Raw genomic sequence first — 21166 nt, forward strand, 5'->3', positions numbered from 1 at the left:
CCTCTTACAAGAGCCAGATAGAGCAAGGATTCAATCCAAATGGCACCCTATTCCTTATATAGTGCACTACTTTTGACCAGAGTAGTGCTCTAAATAGGGAATAAGGTGCCATTTGCAAAGCAAGGCTCCATATTCTGCTGCTTGTGTGGCGTCTTTCCAATGACCTTGACTTTCCCTTGTTGTAGAGTGGGTCCGGAGACGTGTTCTTAAGTGTTGTGGTTACAGTATGGAGACAGGGCATTTTAAAATGGAGCTCTCTGTTAAATGAATCCCCCCGTGCTTGATTAATGGAGATGTATTACTAATGTGCTCCTAATGGAAATTCTACAAAATATACCCACGTCTACAGATAGTGGTCTCTTGATTTGTGTTAACTGTTTAAGAGGGTCTTACTACAGCTTTAAAAGTTGATAGTGGATCTATTTTTATTGAGGGGAAATTCAACTTTATATATTTGTAAAAGTGAGTTTATTCACTTTAATATACTCTAATGTAATATCACAAGAGCTTGTCTAACAGGACTCCACAGTATGCTGAGAAACCATAAACATGTATAATTGAGAATATCATCCCTTTAGTGCTATAATGCTCAGTCTCTCATCCCTCTCTTTGGCGTTGTGTGTTGTCTTGTTGCAGGTGGATGCGAGTGCTGCTTGCAGAATGAACCCGCTAGCTGCCCTGGGCATGGACCGTAGCAGCCTGATGAGGGAGAGCCTCCGCGTCCACGGAGGGATGGTCTACCCGGGCATCCGCACCTTGTCCGCCTCCGAAAAAGCCAGGGAGGGGGTCTCCTCCTTGCCCCTGGGCTACGACCTAGTCTACAAACCCGAAGGGTTGACCTTGGATGGCAGGAAGCCTGGTAACGGTTACGTGGGTCTGTATAAGAGCTCTCCCCCTGGGTTGCAGAGGCCTGGTGGAGGAGGGGAGGGCTTGGGAATGGAGCGGCGTGTGGGGCCTGGAGATAAACCCTCTGAGCTGGGCCTCAACGGCAACAACGGCTTCCTGCGACTTCCCTGGGCAGTAAACCCATACGCGGACCCCGGACTGTACCCCTTCCTGGACTCCTCCAAATACGCAGCCCTCAACATGTACAAGGCCTCGTTCCTGTCCCAGCCCACACCCTACCTGCCCCAGCACCTGGCCTATCAGTCCCTGTGTGGAGGGTCGGGGGGTAGCGCTGCTGGGGCAGAGCGCCTCTTCTACATGCCCCCGTACCCCCCGGCCCCCATCTCCTCCCCCCTAGCCCCTCCTATGAGGATCCCCATGGCCACGGTGGTCCCCAACACCCTCTCACCGATGCAGGGCCTGGGGCCCCGGATTCACCATGAGGCCTCCCCCTATGGGTCCCAGCTTCACCAGCAGCACCAGGCCCACCAGCAGTCCCAACCCCATCACCAGTCACATAGTGACAGGCAGCCCCAGTCCCAACCCCATCACCAGTCACATAGTGACAGGCAGCCCCAGTCCCAACCCCATCACCAGTCACATAGTGACAGGCAGCCCCAGTCTCAACCCCATCACCAGTCACATAGTGACAGGCAGCCCCAGTCCCAACCCCATCACCAGTCACATAGTGACAGGCAGCCCCAGTCCCAACCCCATCACCAGTCACATAGTGACAGGCAGCCCCAGTCCCATCACCAGTCACATAGTGACAGGCAGCCCCAGTCCCAACCCCAGTCCCATAGTGACAGGCAGTCCCAGTCCCAACCCCATCACCAATCACACAGTAGAGGCAGGCAGCCCCAGTCCCATAGTGACAGGCAGCACAACAACAGCAGCAGTAGTAAGCTCAGCCGGACTTCCTCTAGTAAGAGCTCTGGCAGCAGCAGCATTCACAACAGTAGCAGTATTACCAGTAGTAGTGCTGGGACTGGCATTAGCAGCAGCATACCAGTGGACTCCACCCAAGCACTTATAATGCAGTCCCCCCGCACAGCCCCCCACCCTCCCCAGACCTTAGTCCCTCCCCCCTCTGCTCTCATAGACAACAGCACTTTGGACATCCAGAAGTCACTGTTCAGAAGCCCCCCCTGCTCCTCCACCACCACCACCTCTTCCTCCCCGTCGGTGTCCCATCCTTTCTACATGAGCAGCATGGCCTCTGAGCAGCGCTCCCCGGTGCGGTCCGGCAGCAACACCCACAAAGCCAAAGAGCAGGGCAGCAGCTCAGAGCACAGGAATGTGGAGATGAATGGGGAAAGGAAGTGGAGCCAGTCCCCTTTAAAGACTTTGTCCTCTGATAGACCAGCAGTACTACAGGCTTCTGCCAAAGACCCTGCGGACAAGCCTCTGGATCTGTCAGCCAAAATCCTGGAGTTGGAAGGCTCCCTCAACGGATTCCCCCCAAAACTAGAGGCCTTGGCTAAGCTGGGCTACTCGCCCGCGGCTCGATACGGCTTACCCCCCAGCCGGGAGCTCCTCAAAGAGACCCTCTCCCCGTCAGGGGCTTCCTCCAAAACCTCTGAGAGGCCTGAGATCATTAGCACTTTACGCTCCTCCTGGGTGGTGCCCAGCCCGACCCCGGTCCACGACAGCTCCAGCTCAGACGCCAACCACAACAAAGACCCCTCCGTCATCAAACATAAAAACTTGGAGAACTTGTCTTCACAGCAGCAGCGAAGCTCTTCCTGTCCCAGGATAGGTGAGGTTGATGGGGCTGTCGCCCCCAACCATGCCCCAGCTGTGGTAGCCCCTTCTGGGAGCCGACCGTCCTCTGCCTCCGCCTCTCCCAAGGTCAACGGTGATTGGCCAAGATCCTCCCCCAACTACTCTGAGACAGCCCCTTCTTCCAACAGAGTGGGCAGCCATCCCTCTTCTGGGAAGCCATTGAAACCCCTCAAGAAACCAGAGGCTCAGGAGATGCCCTTCAAACCCCAGCAGCCGCCCCACTTAGACAACAGCCATCCCTCCGACAACAGCCATCCGTCCGGCCACCCCCCTAGCCAGCTCTACCTTCCCCAGAGTGACGGCTATCTGCCCCCTAGCCTAGCCTACGCTAACAGATACCTGCCCTACTCGGTCCAGGAGAGCATGTCCCTGCCCCACATGCCCATGCCAGGCAAAGGCCCAGTGTACCCCCACCCTGTTCTGCTAGGCAGCAGTAGCCTGTACCCACCCCGCCTGCCCCCCAAGCATGGCCTCCCGTACGGCATTCCCCCCAGCCACGGAGACTACCTGACCTTCCATGACTCCCAGGAGATGGTCCACCACCTCATGTCCTCCCCCCACACAAGCCTGGATCTCAAGACCAGCGAGCGCCTGCAGGAGCCCCGGTCCAGGCCCAAGGAGAAGATTTGGCAGCACCACGAGGACTCTGCCCCGGCCGACAAGACCCAGGCCCCAGATACTAAACACACCCGCAGGGGGGACAGCGAGACCGACAGGTCCACAGGCCTGGGCTCAAAGAGCCTCAACCACAAGCCCATGACGGGAGCTAGAGAGGAGATAGTCTGTATCGACTTAATCCAAGACGATGGGGACAGCGACTCACCCCTGACCAAAGCTGTCTCTCCATGCGCTAAGAGAGGAGACCCTTCCAAACCTGTGGGTAGTGGGAGTATCGGGAGAAACGAGGGGAGAGAGGCAGAGCTCCAGCACATGCTCCGTACCGGCCAGGCTGTTGAACTCAGGCCAGGCCAGGCCCACAGACAGGCAGACCAGCAGCAACGCAGCCAGCTGTGGCTGGGCTTCCACCCTTCCTCCCTCCGTCCTGAGCCCCCCTCCCTCTCCCCCAGCCCTTTCCCCAGACATGAGGAGGACAGCCCCAGCCCTGCAGAAAGCAGCCCCATCTCTGACCTGCCAGAGGAGCAGACCCTTCGCTGTGCAAGGACTTCTGGAGACCGCACCTCTTTGAACTGTAGAGACCAATCTTTAGAGGGTCTTAAGAGCAGGGACTGTACTTTTGAGGACCCCACCTCTGTGGACCGTAGTTCTGGGGACCGCAGTTTCTGGGACCATACGCATGAGGACTGTACTTTTAAGGACCGCAGCTCTTGGGACCGTACACGTGTGGATCTTACATGTAGGGTCCGCTCTTGCGAGGACCGCACCTCCGCAGACCACTCTCCTGGGGAATGCACCTTGAACGAATCTGGGTTTAGGAATGAAAGAACCATGGACCACTACTCGGACCTGGACAAGGACATGCACACGGACACAGAGTCCCACGAGGGTGAGGAGTACGATGACCAAGGCTGCCCCAGGGCTAGGAGGTCCAGCCTGGCCAAGCGCATCGCTAACTCCTCTGGCTACGTTGGTGACCGCATCAAGTGTGTCACCACCGAGCTGTACGCTGACTCCAGCAAGCTGAGCAGAGAGCAGCGGGCACTGCAGGTAATCTCCCAGAACACATACATACCTAACCCTTTTAAAGTCTTTAAAATTATCTCCTTTCCTGGTTCCTACAGCGAAGCAGTATGTGTTGGCTTTTGTTCCAACCCAGGAAAAACACACCTGATTGAAAATCAAGATTTGGGATTTGATGATGACTTTCATCTGGTGTTTTAGCAGTTTGGACCACAAGGAAGGAAGACTGATAGGATGGGTCTTTCTAAGATTTCAGCCAGTCAGGTTTCACTGGGCAGATCTAAAGGAGATGGGGGTCTATAGAGAGCAGTGGAGTTGGAAGTACGAAGCTCTCTGCTCTGTATCAGCCTCCTGCCCTGCCAAGCCCCGTCTCCACAAGCTCCAGTGCAATTACTGTTGGCTGTTGCCTTGCCTCCCCTCTGTCTCCCTCCCTCCCTTCCGGCAATCCTCCCGCCTCCTCACCCCCGCCCACGCTATGAGCCTGTGGAGCTGCCCTCCACTGCGGTGGTGTTTTAGTTCGCAGAGAGAGCGAGTGAACACAACACGCTGTGTGTGTGTTCCCGCGCTGCTCAGCCAGGCAGAAGCTAAGCTGCTGGCTGTGTGTGTGTGTGTGTGCCATGGCGTCCTGTCAGGCTCTTACAGCCCCGGGCTATTGTTAACCTGCAGGTGAGGCCTGGGGATGGGGGGATAGATGTTGGTGAAGGAGGGGAGGGATAGAGGTAGAGCAGCCAGCCCCCTCCCTTCTCCCAGTCCCCAAAAGGCTCCTCTGTCCTCAAATTATACTCTGTTAACCTCCCCTCCCCCTCTCCCCCATCCTCCTCCCCTTAGCTCTGTTGGCTGAGCGCTGGGATGCAGAGACAGCCTGGCTCTCTCAGCTCTGCTCTAGTGGAATCCTGGCCAATTCCCAGTCCTTCTCCGACGGTGGAGATTAGCGCCCGCTAGCAGCCCAACCTCTGCTAAACTGACTCAACACAGCCCTGCAACTAGAGCGGCTCTCGCCCCAACCCCAGCCCTATTCCCCAGCCTTATTCCCCAACCTCATTCCCCAACCCCAGCCTTATTCCCCAACCCCAGCCTTATTCCCCAGCCTTATTCCCCAACCCCAGCCTTATTCCCCAACCCCAGCCCTATTCCCCAGCCTTATTCCCCAACCCCAGCCTTATTCCCCAGCCTTATTCCCCAACCCCAGCCTTATTCCCCAGCCTTATTCCCCAGCCTCATTCCCCAACCCCAGCCTTATTTCCCAGCCTTATTCCCCAACCCCAGCCTTATTCCCCAACCTCATTCCCCAACCCCAGCCCTATTCCCCAGCCTCATTCCCCAACCCCAGCCCTATTCCCCAGCCTTATGCCCCAACCTCAATCCCCAACCCAGCCCTATTCCCCAGCCTTATTCCCCAACCTCATTCCCCAACCCCAGCCCTATTCCCCAGCCTTATTCCCCAACTTCATTCCCCAACCCCAGCCCTATTCCCCAGCCTCATTCCCCAACCCCAGCCCTATTCCCCCGCCTTATTCCCCAGCCTCATTCCCCAACCCCAGCCCTATTCCCCAGCCTCATTCCCCAACCCCAGCCATATTCCCCAGCCTCATTCCCCAACCCCAGCCCTATTCCCCAGCCTTATTTCCCAACCCCAGCCTTATTCCCCAGCCTTATGCCCCAACCTCATTCCCCAACCCCAGCCCTATTCCCCAGCCTTATTCCCCAACCTCATTCCCCAACCCCAGCCCTATTCCCCAGCCCTATTCCCCAGCCTCATTCCCCAACCCCAGCCCTATTCCCCAGCCTTATTCCCCAACCTCATTCCCCAACCCCAGCCCTATTCCCCAGCCTTATTCCCCAACCCCAGCCCTATTCCCCCGCCTTATTCCCCAGCCTTATTTCCCAACCCCAGCCTTATTCCCCAGCCTTATGCCCCAACCTCATTCCCCAACCCCAGCCCTATTCCCCAGCCTTATTCCCCAACCTCATTCCCCAACCCCAGCCCTATTCCCCAGCCTTATTCCCCAACCCCAGCCCTATTCCCCAGCCTTATTCCCCAACCCCAGCCCTATTCCCCAGCCTTATTCCCCAACCCCAGCCCTATTCCCCAGCCTTATTCCCCAGCCTCATTCCCCAACCCCAGCCCAATTCCCCAGCCTTATTTCCCAACCCCAGCCTTATTCCCCAGCCTCATTCCCCAGCCTCATTACCCAGCCTCATTCCCCAACCCCAGCCTTATTCTCCAGCCTCATTCCCCAACCCCAGCCTTATGCCCCAACCTCATTCCCCAGCCTCATTCCCCAACCCCAGCCCTATTCCCCAGACTTATTTCCCAACCCCAGCCTCATTCCCCAGCCTCATTCCCCAGCCTCATTCCCCAACCCCAGCAATATTCTCCAGCCTCATTCCCCAACCCCAGCCTTATTCTCCAGCCTCATTCCCCAACCCCAGCCTTATTCTCCAGCCTCATTCCCCAACCCCAGCCTTATTCTCCAGCCTCATTCCCCAACCCCAGCCTTATTCTCCAGCCTCATTCCCCAACCCCAGCCTTATTCTCCAGCCTCATTCCCCAACCCCAGCCTTATTCTCCAGCCTCATTCCCCAACCCCAGCCTTATTCTCCAGCCTCATTCCCCAACCCCAGCCTTATTCTCCAGCCTCATTCCCCAACCCCAGCCTTATTCTCCAGCCTCATTCCCCAACCCCAGTCTTATTCTCCAGCCTCATTCCCCAACCCCAGCCTTATTCTCCAGCCTCATTCCCCAACCCCAGCCTTATTCTCCAGCCTCATTCCCCAACCCCAGCCTTATTCTCCAGCCTCATCCCCAACCCCAGTCTTTATTCCCCAGCCTCATTCCCCAACCCCAGCCTTATTCTCCAGCCTCATTCCCCAACCCCAGCCTTATTCTCCAGCCTCATTCCCCAACCCCAGCCTTATTCTCCAGCCTCATTCCCCAACCCCAGCCTTATTCTCCAGCCTCATTCCCCAACCCCAGCCTTATGCCCCAACCTCATTCCCCAGCCTCATTCCCCAACCCCAGCCCTATTCCCCAGACTTATTTCCCAACCCCAGCCTCATTCCCCAGCCTCATTCCCCAGCCTCATTCCCCAACCCCAGCAATATTCTCCAGCCTCATTCCCCAACCCCAGCCTTATTCTCCAGCCTCATTCCCCAACCCCAGCCTTATTCTCCAGCCTCATTCCCCAACCCCAGCCTTATTCTCCAGCCTCATTCCCCAACCCCAGCCTTATTCTCCAGCCTCATTCCCCAACCCCAGCCTTATTCTCCAGCCTCATTCCCCAACCCCAGCCTTATTCTCCAGCCTCATTCCCCAACCCCAGCCTTATTCTCCAGCCTCATTCCCCAACCCCAGCCTTATTCTCCAGCCTCATTCCCCAACCCCAGCCTTATTCTCCAGCCTCATTCCCCAACCCCAGCCTTATTCTCCAGCCTCATTCCCCAACCCCAGCCTTATTCTCCAGCCTCATTCCCCAACCCCAGTCTTATTCTCCAGCCTCATTCCCCAACCCCAGCCTTATTCTCCAGCCTCATTCCCCAACCCCAGCCTTATTCTCCAGCCTCATTCCCCAACCCCAGCCTTATTCTCCAGCCTCATCCCCAACCCCAGTCATTATTCCCCAGCCTCATTCCCCAACCCCAGCCTTATTCTCCAGCCTCATTCCCCAACCCCAGCCTTATTCTCCAGCCTCATTCCCCAACCCCAGCCTTATTCTCCAGCCTCATTCCCCAACCCCAGCCTTATTCTCCAGCCTCATTCCCCAACCCCAGCCTTATTCTCCAGCCTCATTCCCCAACCCCAGCCTTATTCTCCAGCCTCATCCCCAACCCCAGTCTTTATTCCCCAGCCTCATCCCCAACCCCAGTCTTTATTCTCCAGCTTCATTCCCCAACCCCAGCCTTATTCTCCAGCCTCATCCCCAACCCCAGTCTTTATTCCCCAGCCTCATTCCCCAACCCCAGTCTTTATTCCCCAGCCCTATTTCCCAGCCTCAGCCTCTGCCTCTGCTGCCTGGTCATTGATTTTCCACTGAATTCATGTTTTTTTATATGGGAGCCCAACAGGGAGGTTTCTATGACGCCCAAGATTGTGTGCTCCAGTGTTCATGTCTTTCTAGATTGGCATTTGGCTGTCAGAAACCCTGTTGTATTGAATTTGATCTATAGGCTATTATGAATTGGGTGGTTTGAGCCCTGAATGCTGATTGGCTGACAGCCGTATACCACGGGTATGGCAAAACATGTATTTTTTCTGCTCTAATTACATTGGTAACCAGTTTATAATAGCAATAAGGCACCTTGGTGGTTTGTGGTCTATGGCCAATATACCACGGTTAAGGGCTGTATCCAGGCACTCTGTGTTGCGTCGTGCATAAGAACAGCCCTTAGCTGTGGTATATTGACCATATACCACACCAGCGTGGGCCTTATTGCTTAATTCACACCTCTGTTTACCTTGCTACTCTGACTTGTTTATTAAATCAATTCATATGCATAACTGTGTGATGTTAATAGGATGGGTTTTAATATTAATGAATGTCAGTTTTCTATATCACTGAAATGACAGTTGTATGACTGAAATGACTGGCCAAAAATATTGAGCCCCCGTTTAATTCAATTACTTAGATGGAAGGCTTAACACAAGAGGACAGTAAATTAAGTCAACCTGCTGCTTACTGTGAGGTCAGTTCATTTACACTTCTTATTCCAAAATTTGACAAATTATTATTTTCATTTTGGTTTTTGCAGTTTCAGGAGCGTAGTAGAAGAATCAGGCTTTTCTGTCGTTGTTTTTGTGTGTTTCTGTTAGACAGCCAGTCAGGAGTAAAAGTGGACAAGGGGCATGGAGTTCTGTTACCAGACCATAACTGTTTTATTGATGTCAATGTTGTTAGCTGTTGTTGAGGTGACCTCACTGTAAAGCATGAACCAGAGAGAGTCAACAGAGAGTCTAAAATGGCTTCCTTTCCTTGTCCCCTCTCCTTCCTCAATCTGCACTGATCTGATCTCACAACAAGTTGACAGGTGAAGGTTAGGCTACATACCAAACAGCTCTCCAGAGGCTGGCGTTCACCCTGTCAGCTCTTGCATCCACGTCAGTGCAGATGACGGAAAGGAGACCATAACTAAAGGGAGGAAATAAGGGAAGGGAGAAGGAAGTCACTTTGGCCTTTGGGGACGCAGACCCTTAATAGAGGAACAGGGAAAGAGGCCTCGTGCGGAGAGAGAGAGAGAGAGAAAAAGAAAAAGAAAAAGAGAGCAGCGCAGGGTCGGTCTCATGACTGTGTGTGTGTGTGTGTGTGTGTGTGTGTGTGTGTGTGTGTGTGTGTGTGTGTGTGTGTGTGTGTGTGTGTGTGTGTGTGTGTGTGTGTGTGTGTGTGTGTGTGTGTGTCTGTAGCGTGCTATGCTGCGCTTCTCTGAGCTGGAACTGAAGGAGAAGGAGGGAGGAGGGGCGGCGGTGTACTTGGCAGACAGCCAGCGCGAGCGGAGAGAGGGAGATGGAGGAGAGGACAGGGCGCGCTGCCAAGGCCCAGCCAGAACGGGGCCAGGGGCCTCAGCCCTCACAGACGAGGCTGAGAAGGACGGTAAGAGGAACCCGGAGCACTCACACACACACACACACACACACACACACACACACACACACACACACACACACACACACACACACACACACACACACACACACCTACACACACCTACACACACACACCTACCCACCTCAAAGAGCTGCTGCGTACTTCCTCCCTGCCTAGGGACAGCCCCAGAGCTGTACCACGGTGCAGCAGCTCGTAACCAGCGGATACGGGGCGGTAAACACATCCGCCAGACCTGCCTAGCCTCCCCCTCTCTCTCCCTTCCTCATGAGGGCTGACGGAGGGGTTTTTCTCTCTCTATTGTAACAAAACAGCCTTCATATTTAACCCTTCCCTGTCCTTCCTCCATAACAGGAGCTGCTTTGCATATGAAGCCACACCATTCGAATGCGTGGGAGAGGAATTTGGAGTCTATATTAGGGGAAGATATTTCAACACGCTGTGTGTTATAGCTCTTACGGCATAGTGCAGGTCATATAGCTGTTATGGCATAGTGCAGGTCATATAGCTGTAATGACATAGTGCAGGTCATATAGCTGTTATGACATAGTGCTGGTCATATAGCTGTTACGACATAGTGCAGGGCATATAGCTGTTATGGCATAGTGCAGGTCATATAGCTGTTATGGCATAGTGCAGGGCATATAGCTGTTATGGCATAGTGCAGGTCATATAGCTGTAATGACATAGTGCAGGTCATATAGCTGTTATGGCATAGTGCAGGTCATATAGCTGTTATGACATAGTGCAGGTCATATAGCTGTAATGACATAGTGCTGGTCATATAGCTGTTACGACATAGTGCAGGGCATATAGCTGTTATGGCATAGTGCAGGGCATATAGCTGTAATGACATAGTGCAGGTCATATAGCTGTTATGGCATAGTGCAGGGCATATAGCTGTTATGACATAGTGCAGGTCATATAGCTGTTGTGGCATAGTGCAGGGCATATAGCTGTTATGACATAGTGCAGGTCATATAGCTGTTATGGCATAGTGCACGGCATATAGCTGTAATGACATAGTGCATGGCATATAGCTGTAATGACATAGTGCAGGGCATATAGCTGTTATGGCATAGTGCACGGCATATAGCTGTAATGACATAGTGCAGGGCATATAGCTGTAATGACATAGTGCAGGGCATATAGCTGTAATGACATAGTGCAGGGCATATAGCTGTTATGGCATAGTGCAGGGCATATAGCTGTTATGACATAGTGCAGGGCATATAGCTGTAATGACATAGTGCAGGTCATATAGCTGTTATGGCATAGTGCAGGTCATATAGCTGTTATGGCATAGTGCAGGGCATATAGCTGTTATGGCATAGTGCACGGCATATAGCTGTAATGACATAGTGCAGGGCATATAGCTGTAATGACATAGTGCAGGGCATATAGCTGTAATGACATAGTGCAGGGCATATAGCTGTTATGGCATAGTGCAGGGCATATAGCTGTTATGACATAGTGCAGGGCATATAGCTGTAATGACATAGTGCAGGTCATATAGCTGTTATGGCATAGTGCAGGTCATATAGCTGTTATGGCATAGTGCAGGGCATATAGCTGTTATGACATAGTGCAGGGCATATAGCTGTTATGGCATAGTACAGGTCATATAGCTGTTATGGCATAGTGCACGGCATATAGCTGTAATGACATTGTGCAGGGCATATAGCTGTTATTACATAGCTGTTATGACATAGTGCAGGGCATATAGCTGTTATGACATAGTGCAGGTCATATAGCTGTTATGACATAGTGCAGGTCATATAGCTGTTATGGCATAGTGCACGGCATATAGCTGTAATGACATTGTGCAGGGCATATAGCTGTTATGACATAGTGCAGGGCATATAGCTGTTATGGCATAGTGCAGGTCATATAGCTGTTATGGCATAGTGCACGGCATATAGCTGTAATGACATTGTGCAGGGCATATAGCTGTTATTACATAGCTGTTATGACATAGTGCAGGTCATATAGCTGTTGTGGCATAGTGCAGGGCATATAGCTTTTATGGCATAGTGCAGGTCATATAGCTTTTATGGCATAGTGCAGGGCATATAGCTGTTATGACATAGTGCAGGGCATATAGCTGTTATGGCATAGCTGTTATAACATAGTGCAGGGCATATAGCTGTTATGGCATAGCTGTTATGACATAGTGCAGGGCATATAGCTGTTATGGCATAGCTGTTATAACATAGTGCAGGTCATATAGCTGTTATGGCATAGTGCAGGGCATATAGCTGTTATGGCATAGTGCAGGTCATATAGCTGTTATGGCATAGTGCAGGTCATATAGCTGTTATGACATAGTGCAGGTCATATAGCTGTTATGGCATAGTGCAGGTCATATAGCTGTTATGGCATAGTGCAGGTCATATAGCTGTTATGGCATAGTGCAGGTCATATAGCTGTTATGGCATAGTGCAGGTCATATAGCTGTTATGACATAGTGCAGGTCATATAGCTGTTATGGCATAGTGCAGGTCATATAGCTGTTATGGCATAGTGCAGGGCATATAGCTGTTATGACATAGTGCAGGTCATATAGCTGTTATGGCATAGTGCAGGTCATATAGCTTTTATGGCATAGTGCACGTCATATAGCTGTTATGACATAGTGCAGGACATATAGCTTTTATGACATAGTGCAGGTCATATAGCTGTTATGGCATAGCTGTTATGACATAGTGCAGGGCATATAGCTGTTATGACATAGTGCAGGTCATATAGCTGTTATGAAATAGTGCAGGTCATATAGCTGTTTTGGCATAGCGCAGGTCATATAGCTGTTATGGCATAGCTGTTATGACATAGTGCAGGGCATATAGCTGTTATGACATAGTGCAGGTCATATAGCTGTTATGGCATAGTGCACGGCATATAGCTGTAATGACATTGTGCAGGGCATATAGCTGTTATTACATAGCTGTTATGACATAGTGCAGGTCATATAGCTTTTATGGCATTGTGCAGGGCATATAGCTGTTATGACATAGTGCAGGTCATATAGCTGTTATGGCATAGTGCAGGTCATATAGATGTTATGGCATAGTGCAGGTCATATAGCTGTTATGGCATAGTGCAGGTCATATAGCTGTAATGACATAGTGAAGGGCATATAGCTGTTATGGCATAGCTGTTATGGCATAGTGCAGGTCATATAGCTGTTATGACATAGTGCAGGGCATATAGCTTTTATGGCATAGTGCACGTCATATAGCTGTTATGACATAATGCAGGACATATAGCTTTTATGGCATAGTGCAGGTCATATAGCTGTTATGGCATAGTGCAGGGCATATAGCTGTTATGGCAAAGTGCAGGTCATATAGCTGTTATGGCATAGTGCAGGTCATATAGCTGAAATGTCATAGTGCAGGTCATATAGCTTTTATGGCATAGCTGTTATGACATAGTGCAGGGCATATAGCTGTTATGGCATAGTGCACGTCATATAGCTGTTATGGCATAGTTCAGGTCATATAGCTGATATGTCATAGTGCAGGGCATATAGCTGTTATGGCATAGCTGTTATGACATAGTGCAGGGCATATAGCTTTTATGGCATAGCTGTTATGACATAGTGCAGGGCATATAGCTGTTATGGCATAGTACAGGGCATATAGCTGATATGTCATAGTGCAGGGCATATAGCTGTTATGGCATAGTGCAGGGCATATAGCTGTTATGGCATAGTGCAGGTCATATAGCTTTTATGGCATAGTGCTGGGCATATAGCTGTTATGGCATAGTACAGGGCATATAGCTGTTATGGCATAGTGCAGGGCATATAGCTGTTATGGCATAGTGCAGGTCATATAGCTGTTATGGCATAGTGCAGGTCATATAGCTGTTATGGCATAGCTGTTATGACATAGTGCAGGGCATATAGCTGTTATGGCATAGTGCAGGTCATATAGCTGTTATGGCATAGTGCTGGGCATATAGCTGTTATGGCATAGTACAGGGCATATAGCTGTTATGGCATAGTGCAGGGCATATAGCTGTTATGGCATAGTGCAGGTCATATAGCTGTTATGACATAGTGCAGGTCATATAGCTGTTATGACATAGTGCAGGTCATATAGCTGTTATGACATAGTGCAGGTCATATAGCTGTTATGACATAGTGCAGGGCATATAGCTGTTATGACATAGTGCATGGCATATAGCTGTTATGACATAGGGCATATAGCTGTTATGACATAGTGCAGGGCATATAGCTGTTATGGGTGAACTTCCTCTCTGGATGTTTTGGAAACCAGTGGACATCGCACGCAGTGGCACGCGTTGCCATGGTGAACACCCCTTTGGTGACATGTTGCCATGGCGCAGACGCTGTCATTATGGGGTGCGCGCTGTGCCGGGAGTGGTGTGAGTCATATGATGCTGTTTGCCAGATGGAGAGATATTTGGGGCGCTGGCAGGACAGGACCTGGGGGGATGGGTGTGTGTCCCAGAGCAGGGCCAGTACAACGGCAGCCCTATGAGGCAGCACAGCATGTTGCCAGGGTCTGGGCTACAGCCAGAGAGAGAGAGAAAGCGAGTGGAAAGATAGAAGTGGAAAAAGAAAGAGCGGGCGATGGAGAGCAGACACCCCCACCAGCTGCCTTTGATCCAAGCGGCTGCTTTAGAGCCTGGAGACATTCTCAAGGAGCCTTTTACAGCCCCGGACATGCAGAGGAGGGAGGGAGGTCTGGAAAAGTGAGAGAGGACTGAGAGAAGGTGAGAGAGGGCAGAGAGAAGGTGAGAGAGGACAGAGTGAGAGGGCAGAGGGAAGGGGAGAGAGGACAGAGGGAAAGAGAGAGGGCAGAGAGAAGGGGAGAGAGGACAGAGGGAAAGGGAGAGGGCAGAGAGAAGGGGAGAGAGGACAGAGGGAAAGGGAGAGGGCAGAGGGAAGGGGAGAGAGGACAGAGGGAAAGAGAGAGGGCAGAGAGAAGGGGAGAGAGGACAGAGGGAAAGAGAGAGTGCAGAGAAGGGGAGAGAGGACAGAAGGAATGAGAGAGTGCAGAGAGAAGGGGAGAGAGGACAGAGGGAAATGACATAGTGCCTCTCTCTCTGCCTCTCTCTCTCTGCCTCTCTCTCTCTGCCTCTCTCTCTCGCTGCCTCTCTCTCTCTCTCGCTGCCTCTCTCTCTCTCTCTCGCTGCCTCTCTCTCTCTCTCTCTCTCTCGCTGCCTCTCTCTCTCTCTCGCTGCGTCTCTCTCTCTCTCGCTGCGTCTCTCTCTCTCTCTCTCTCGCTGCCTCTCTCTCTCGCTGCCTCTCTCTCTCGCTGCCTCTCTCTCTCGCTGCCTTTCTCTCTCTGCCTCTCTCTCTCTGCCTCTCTCTCTCGCTCTCTCTCTCTCTCTCTCTCTCTCGCTGCCTCTCTCTCTCTCTCTCTGCCTCTCTCTCTCTCTCTGCCTCTCTCTTGCTGCCTCTCTCTCTCTCGCTGCCTCTCTCTCGCTGCCTCTCTCGCTGCCTCTCTCTCTCTCGCTGCCTCTCTCTCTCTCTCTGCCTCTCTCTCTCTCTCAATTCAATTCAATTCAATTCAAGGGGCTTTATTGGCATGGGAAACATGTGAACATTGCCAAAGCAAGTAAGGTATATAATATATAAAGTGAAATAAACAATAAAAATTAACAGTAGACATCACACATACAGAAGTTTCAAAACAATAAAGACATTACAAATGTCATATTATATATATATACAGTGTTTTTACAATGTGCAAATGGTAAAGGACACAAGATAAAATAAATAAGCATAGATATGTGTTGTATTTACAATGGTGCGTGTTCTTCACTGGTTGCCCTTTTCTCGTGGCAACAGGTCACAAATCTTGCTGCTCTGATGGCACACTGGAATTTCACCCAGTAGATATGGGAGTTTTTCAAAATTGGATTTGTTTTCGAATTCTTTGTGGATCTGTGTAATCTGAGGGAAATATGTCTCTCTAATATGGTCATACATTGGGCAGGAGGTTAGGAAGTGCAGCTCAGTTTCCACCTCATTTTGTGGGCAGTGAGCACATAGCCTGTCTTCCCTTGAGAGCCATGTCTGCCTACGGCGGCCTTTCTCAATAGCAAGGCTATGCTCGCTGAGTCTGTACATAGTCAAAGCTTTCCTTAATTTTTGGTCAGTCACAGTGGTCAGGTATTCTGCCGCTGTGTACTCTCTGTGTAGGGCCAAATAGCATTCTAGTTTGCTCTGTTTTTTTGTTAATTCTTTCCAATGTGTCAAGTAATTATCTTTTTGTTTTCTCATGATTTGGTTGGGTCTAATTGTGCTGCTGTCATGGGGATCTGTAGGGTGTGTTTGTGAACAGAGCCCCAGGACCAGCTTGCTTAGGGGACTCTTCTCCAGGTTCATCTCTCTGTAGGTGATGGCTTTGTTGTGGAAGGTTTGGGAATCGCTTCCTTTTAGGTGGTTATAGAATTTAACTGCTCTTTTCTGGATTTTGATAATTAGTGGGTATCGGCCTAATTCTGCTCTGCATGCATTATTTGGTGTTCTACGTTGTACACTGAGGATATTTTTGCAGAATTCTGCGTGCAGAGTCTCAATTTGGTGTTTGTCCCATTTTGTGAAGTCTTGGTTGGTGAGTGGACTCCAGACCTCACAACCATAAAGGGCAATGGGCTCTATGACTGATTCTCTCTCTCTCTCTCGCTGCCTCTCTCTCTCTCTCTCTCTCTGCCTCTCTCTCTCGTTGCCTCTCTTGCTGCCTCTGTGTGTGGGAAGAGCATAGTGGGCCTCTGCCAAACATAGGGGTGGCTTCTGCCTCTCTCTCTCTGCCTCTCTCTCTCTCTGCCTCTCTCTCCCTCGCTGCCTCTCTCTCTCGCTGCCTCTCTTGCTGCCTCTGTGCGTGGGAAGAGCATGGTGGGCCTCTGCCAAACATAGGGCTGGCTTCTGCCTCTCTCTCTCTCTCTCTCTCTCTCTCTCTCTCTCTGCCTCTCTCTCTCTCGCTGCCTCTCTCTCTCGCTGCCTCTCTTGCTGTCTCTGTGTGTGGGAAGAGCACGGTGGGCCTCGGCCGAACATATGGGTGGCTGCTGGGCTGGTTAGTGGCTGCTGTTTGTGTGGGGAGTATTTTCTACCTCGTCTTGAGACTGGACCAGCAGTCATCATTTTAAACTGATTTAGTTTGATGAGAGTGCTGTGGTTTCTCGAGTGCTGCTCAGTCTATTTGATTATCCCCCTTCTGTGTGTGTGTGTGTGTGCAGGTGTGCAGCTGACGTGCCCCAACAACAGAGTGCCTGTTCTCCAGCGATGCCCACACACCGAGGGCCTCCCACCCAGAGAGAGGGAGCAGGCTGGCCCCGACCTGGAGGAGAGGAAGAGGGGGATGATGCTGGAGAAAGAGGAGAGGGTGTGTGTGCTCCCACGGGAGCGGTCTGCCAGCCTGCCCATGGCCCCAGTGGAAAGGCTGGCCCAGAAGGATGCCAACCCTGGCATCATGCCCACCATGCCAGCCTCCATGCCCACCGCGGTACCTGGCAGGAAACACGCATATGCCCTGGAACCGTGCCAGCCACTCCAGGCCGACAGCCAGGGGAAAGAGAGGGAGGAAAATGAGAGAGAAGAGGAGAAGGAGGAGACGTTGGATGTTCCATCCAAAAGAGCCAGGCTAACCAACGGTAAGGGCCCTCGTCATGGATCTACACTGCTCAAAAAAATAAAGGGAACACTTAAACAACACAATGTAACTCCAAGTCAATCACACTTCTGTGAAGTCAAACTGTCCACTTAGGAAGCAACACTGATTGACAATAAATTTCACATGCTGTTGTGCAAATGGAATAGACAACAGGTGGAAATTATAGGCAATTAGCAAGACACCCCCAGTAAAGGAGTAGTTCTGCAGGTGGTGACCACTGACCACTTCTCAGTTCCTATGCTTCCTGGCTGATGTTTTGGTCACTTTAGAATGCTGGCGGTGCTTTCACTCTAGTGTTATCATGAGACGGAGTCTACAACCCACACAAGTGGCTCAGGTAGTGCAGCTCATCCAGGATGGCAATTGAATGCGAGCTGTGGCAAGAATGCGAGCTGTGTCGGTCAGCGTAGTGTCCAGAGCATGGAGGCGCTACCAGGAGACAGGCCAGTACATCAGGAGACGTGGAGGAGGCCGTAGGAGGGCAACAACCCAGTAGCAGGACCGCTACCTACGCCTTTGTGCAAGGAGGAGCAGGAGGAGCACTGCCAGAGCCCTGCAAAATGACCTCCAGCAGGCCACAAATGTGCATGTGTCTGCTGAAACGGTCAGAAACAGACTCCATTAGGGTGATATGAGGGCCCGACGTCCACAGGTGGGGTTTGTGCTTACAGCCCAACACCGTGCAGGACGTTTGGCATTTGCCAGAGAACACCAAGATTGGCAAATTCACCACTGGCGCCCTGTGCTCTTCACAGATTAAAGCAGGTTCACACTGAGCACATGTGACAGACGTGAGTCTGGAGACGCCGTGGAAAACGTTCTGCTGCCTGCAACATCCTCCAGCATGACCGGTTTGGCGGTGGGTCAGTCATGGTGTGGGGTGGCATTTCTTTGGGGGGCCGCACAGCCCTCCATGTGCTCGCCAGAGGTAGCCTGACTGCCATTAGGTACCCAGATGAGATCCTCAGACCCCTTGTGAGATCATATGCTGGTGCGGTTGGCCCTGGGTTCCTCCTAATGCAAGACAATGCTAGACCTCATGTGGCTGGAGTGTGTCAGCAGTTCCTGCAAGAGGAAGGCATTGATTCTATGGACTGGCCCGCCAGTTCCCCAGACCTGAATCCAATTGAGCACATCTGGGACATCATGTCTCGCTCCATCCACCAACGCCACGTTGCACCACAGACTGTCCAGGAGTTGGCAGATGCTTTAGTCCAGGTCTGGGAGGAGATCCCTCAGGAGACCATCCGCCACCTCATCAGGAGCATGCCCAGGCGTTGTAGGGAGGTCATACAGGCACGTGGAGGCCACACACGCTACTGAGCCTAATTTTGACTTGTTTTAAGGACATTACATCAAAGTTGGATCAGCCTGTAGTGTGGTTTTCCACTTTAATTTTGAGTTTGATTCCAAATCCAGACCTCCGTGGGTTGATAAATTTGATTTCCATTGATCATTTTTGCGTGATTTTGTTGTCAGCACATTCAACTATGTAAAGATAAAAGTATTTAATAAGAATATTTCATTCATTCAGATCTAGGATGTGTTATTTTAGTGTTCCCTTTATTTTTTTGAGCAGTGTATATACTTCTCCATTATTCTTCCTCTTTCTCTCCCTTTTTCCTCATCCCTCGCTCAGTGACAAGAGAATCCCCCCATCCTGTCTGTCATCACTCTCTCCCCGGCCTGGATTCATCTGCTTTCATGTGGCTGGGCTCTCTCACTCCTTCTCTCCCTCTCTCCCTCTGTCATTCTCTTTTGTGGTGGTGTCTTTCTCAGTCTTTTCATGTAGTGTGATTTGTGTTCAGTTGCCTACACGAAACCAAACACACACACACTCAGCTGTGATTCGTCAAGGGGCTCTGCGGTGTCGTGCTTCACAAACAGACCAGTTTGGTTTCAACCCAAAATAACATTCTGAGAATCGCTACTTTATTTAAAACTCTGTGGAATTGCTCCCATTTGTTGTTAACAGGGGGTTGGAGGTGAGCTCTTTCACAACAGCACAGCTTTTCATTTAAAAACAAATGTTGAACTTCTTTTATTAGCTGAGCTTCCAATGCAACTAAATTCATTAAATTCAAGCGCATTTCATTACAATTCGTGCCTCTTCATTTGGAAAGGATCAACTGGATTTTTCCACCCAAATTTAATGACTGACTTGGTTTCCCAAACGTTGATATAACCCCTGGTGGTCCATCTCCCCAGGTCCCACTGAGCCCGTCCCAGAGGAACTAAAGAACCTCAAGGTGTGTATCGAGCTGACCGGCCTCCGACTCAGCAAGCCCCGCCTCGCCCAGGAGCTCAGCCAATGGCAGGCCGCCACCCAGAGGTCGACAGAGGTCAACGGAAGCATGGCCATGACAACGACCCTGTCCAACGGGTGCCCCGAGGTTGGCGTCACAGACAGGAAGGTTGCCTCACAGGAAGACCAGAGCCTGAAACGCAGGTCAGAGGTCAATGGCCACGCCTGGTGCCATGAAACGTTTGGTCACGGCGACATCGAGCGAGGTACGTTAAAACAAAGTTGACAAAAAGGGCTTATTTTGGGTCTTCTAGAGTTTGGGTTTTCGTATAATATTCATCCATCCAACCATCCTTTCTAGCAGATGTTGACAACAGTTTTCAGTTGAGTCACGGAGGCATTGGGCTGTGTGGATGTGGAATGCATGATAATCATGTTCTTTACAACCGTCCATAAAGAACAATAACCCCACCTTTTATTGACTCAACATCAATAAAAGCCACTCCAGCGCTGTAGCGTTGAGTCAATCACTGCATTCAGCACCATGAATGTATTTCACTGCACATTTCACTGCACCTATTTTATTAGTTAAACATTTTGGGGACGAGCTTTGCTCCCATCTTCCACCTTTTTCACTGTAGGCTACGGGCGTGTTGCCTTGTCCAAATGACCTTGAAGATTGGCCTGTCGCCAGCTAGCTAGCGTAGTCTACGTGTTGTATGTTCCCTTCAGGGTTACAGAGGGAACAGAGGTCATGGGAGTGGGCTGAGCAGTGAACGTGAAACACCAGGTGTTGGTGTGGTAACGAAGGCAGGAGGCAGCCGTTTTGGGGATATGTTAGTGGTTGTCTGGGTGACAGACGGCTTGTACCTCTCTCCTTCTCTCTCTCGCTCTCTCTCACACAACGTTCTCTCTCTCTCCCACTACCTCTCTCTGGCACTTAAACGATATCGCCGTGGCAACTCGTGCCTGGGCATAATGAGGCGTGAGATTCCACCGTTAATAACACTGGTAGTTCAACCAGCAGTTCTCTCTCTGCTTTTTCCTGGGGGTTTTTCTCTCCGCCAGCCAATGTATTTTTCCCCCTCTCTCTCACTTTCTCATCTCAGCGTCTCCAATTTAGCATCTCTGATTTATTTCTGCTAGTCACCTGTTCATTCCTTCTCTCGTCTCTATCTTTCTCCTATCTCTCTCCTTGATATTGTATCTTCCTTCCTTGTCTTCAGTAAAGAGTCTAACTGTGTGACTCTGATGTATGGAACATGCAGAGGTGTGTGTCAGTCAAACTGCTCTTCTCTGAATCACTTTTCATCCATGTTGCATTCTAATGGTTGTTTAACGAACCTACAAGCAAACACACACACACA

General features: G+C 51.0%; 1 protein-coding gene across 4 annotated transcripts in view; it reads left to right on the plus strand.

Annotated features, from left to right (window-relative positions):
* LOC135542804 (BCL-6 corepressor-like) overlaps positions 1–21166 on the plus strand; it is a 126983-nt gene that overhangs the window by 19731 nt on the left and 86086 nt on the right. For 3 of the 4 annotated variants that reach the window (XR_010456136.1, XM_064970023.1, XM_064970024.1), the window contains exons 3-7: positions 637–4335; positions 8935–8991; positions 9707–9893; positions 17121–17534; positions 19763–20065. Coding sequence is in view for 3 of the 4 variants with exons in the window: in XM_064970023.1 (XP_064826095.1) it covers positions 637–4335; positions 8935–8991; positions 9707–9893; positions 17121–17534; positions 19763–20065 (4660 nt within the window). In the remaining variant the exon portion in view is untranslated. The remainder of the gene's footprint in view (positions 1–636; positions 4336–8934; positions 8992–9706; positions 9894–17120; positions 17535–19762; positions 20066–21166) is intronic. The other variant, XM_064970025.1, reaches the window with a different exon arrangement.

The sequence above is a fragment of the Oncorhynchus masou genome, chromosome 6 (genome assembly GCF_036934945.1).
Source record: "Oncorhynchus masou masou isolate Uvic2021 chromosome 6, UVic_Omas_1.1, whole genome shotgun sequence".
Classification (NCBI taxonomy): domain Eukaryota; kingdom Metazoa; phylum Chordata; class Actinopteri; order Salmoniformes; family Salmonidae; genus Oncorhynchus; species Oncorhynchus masou.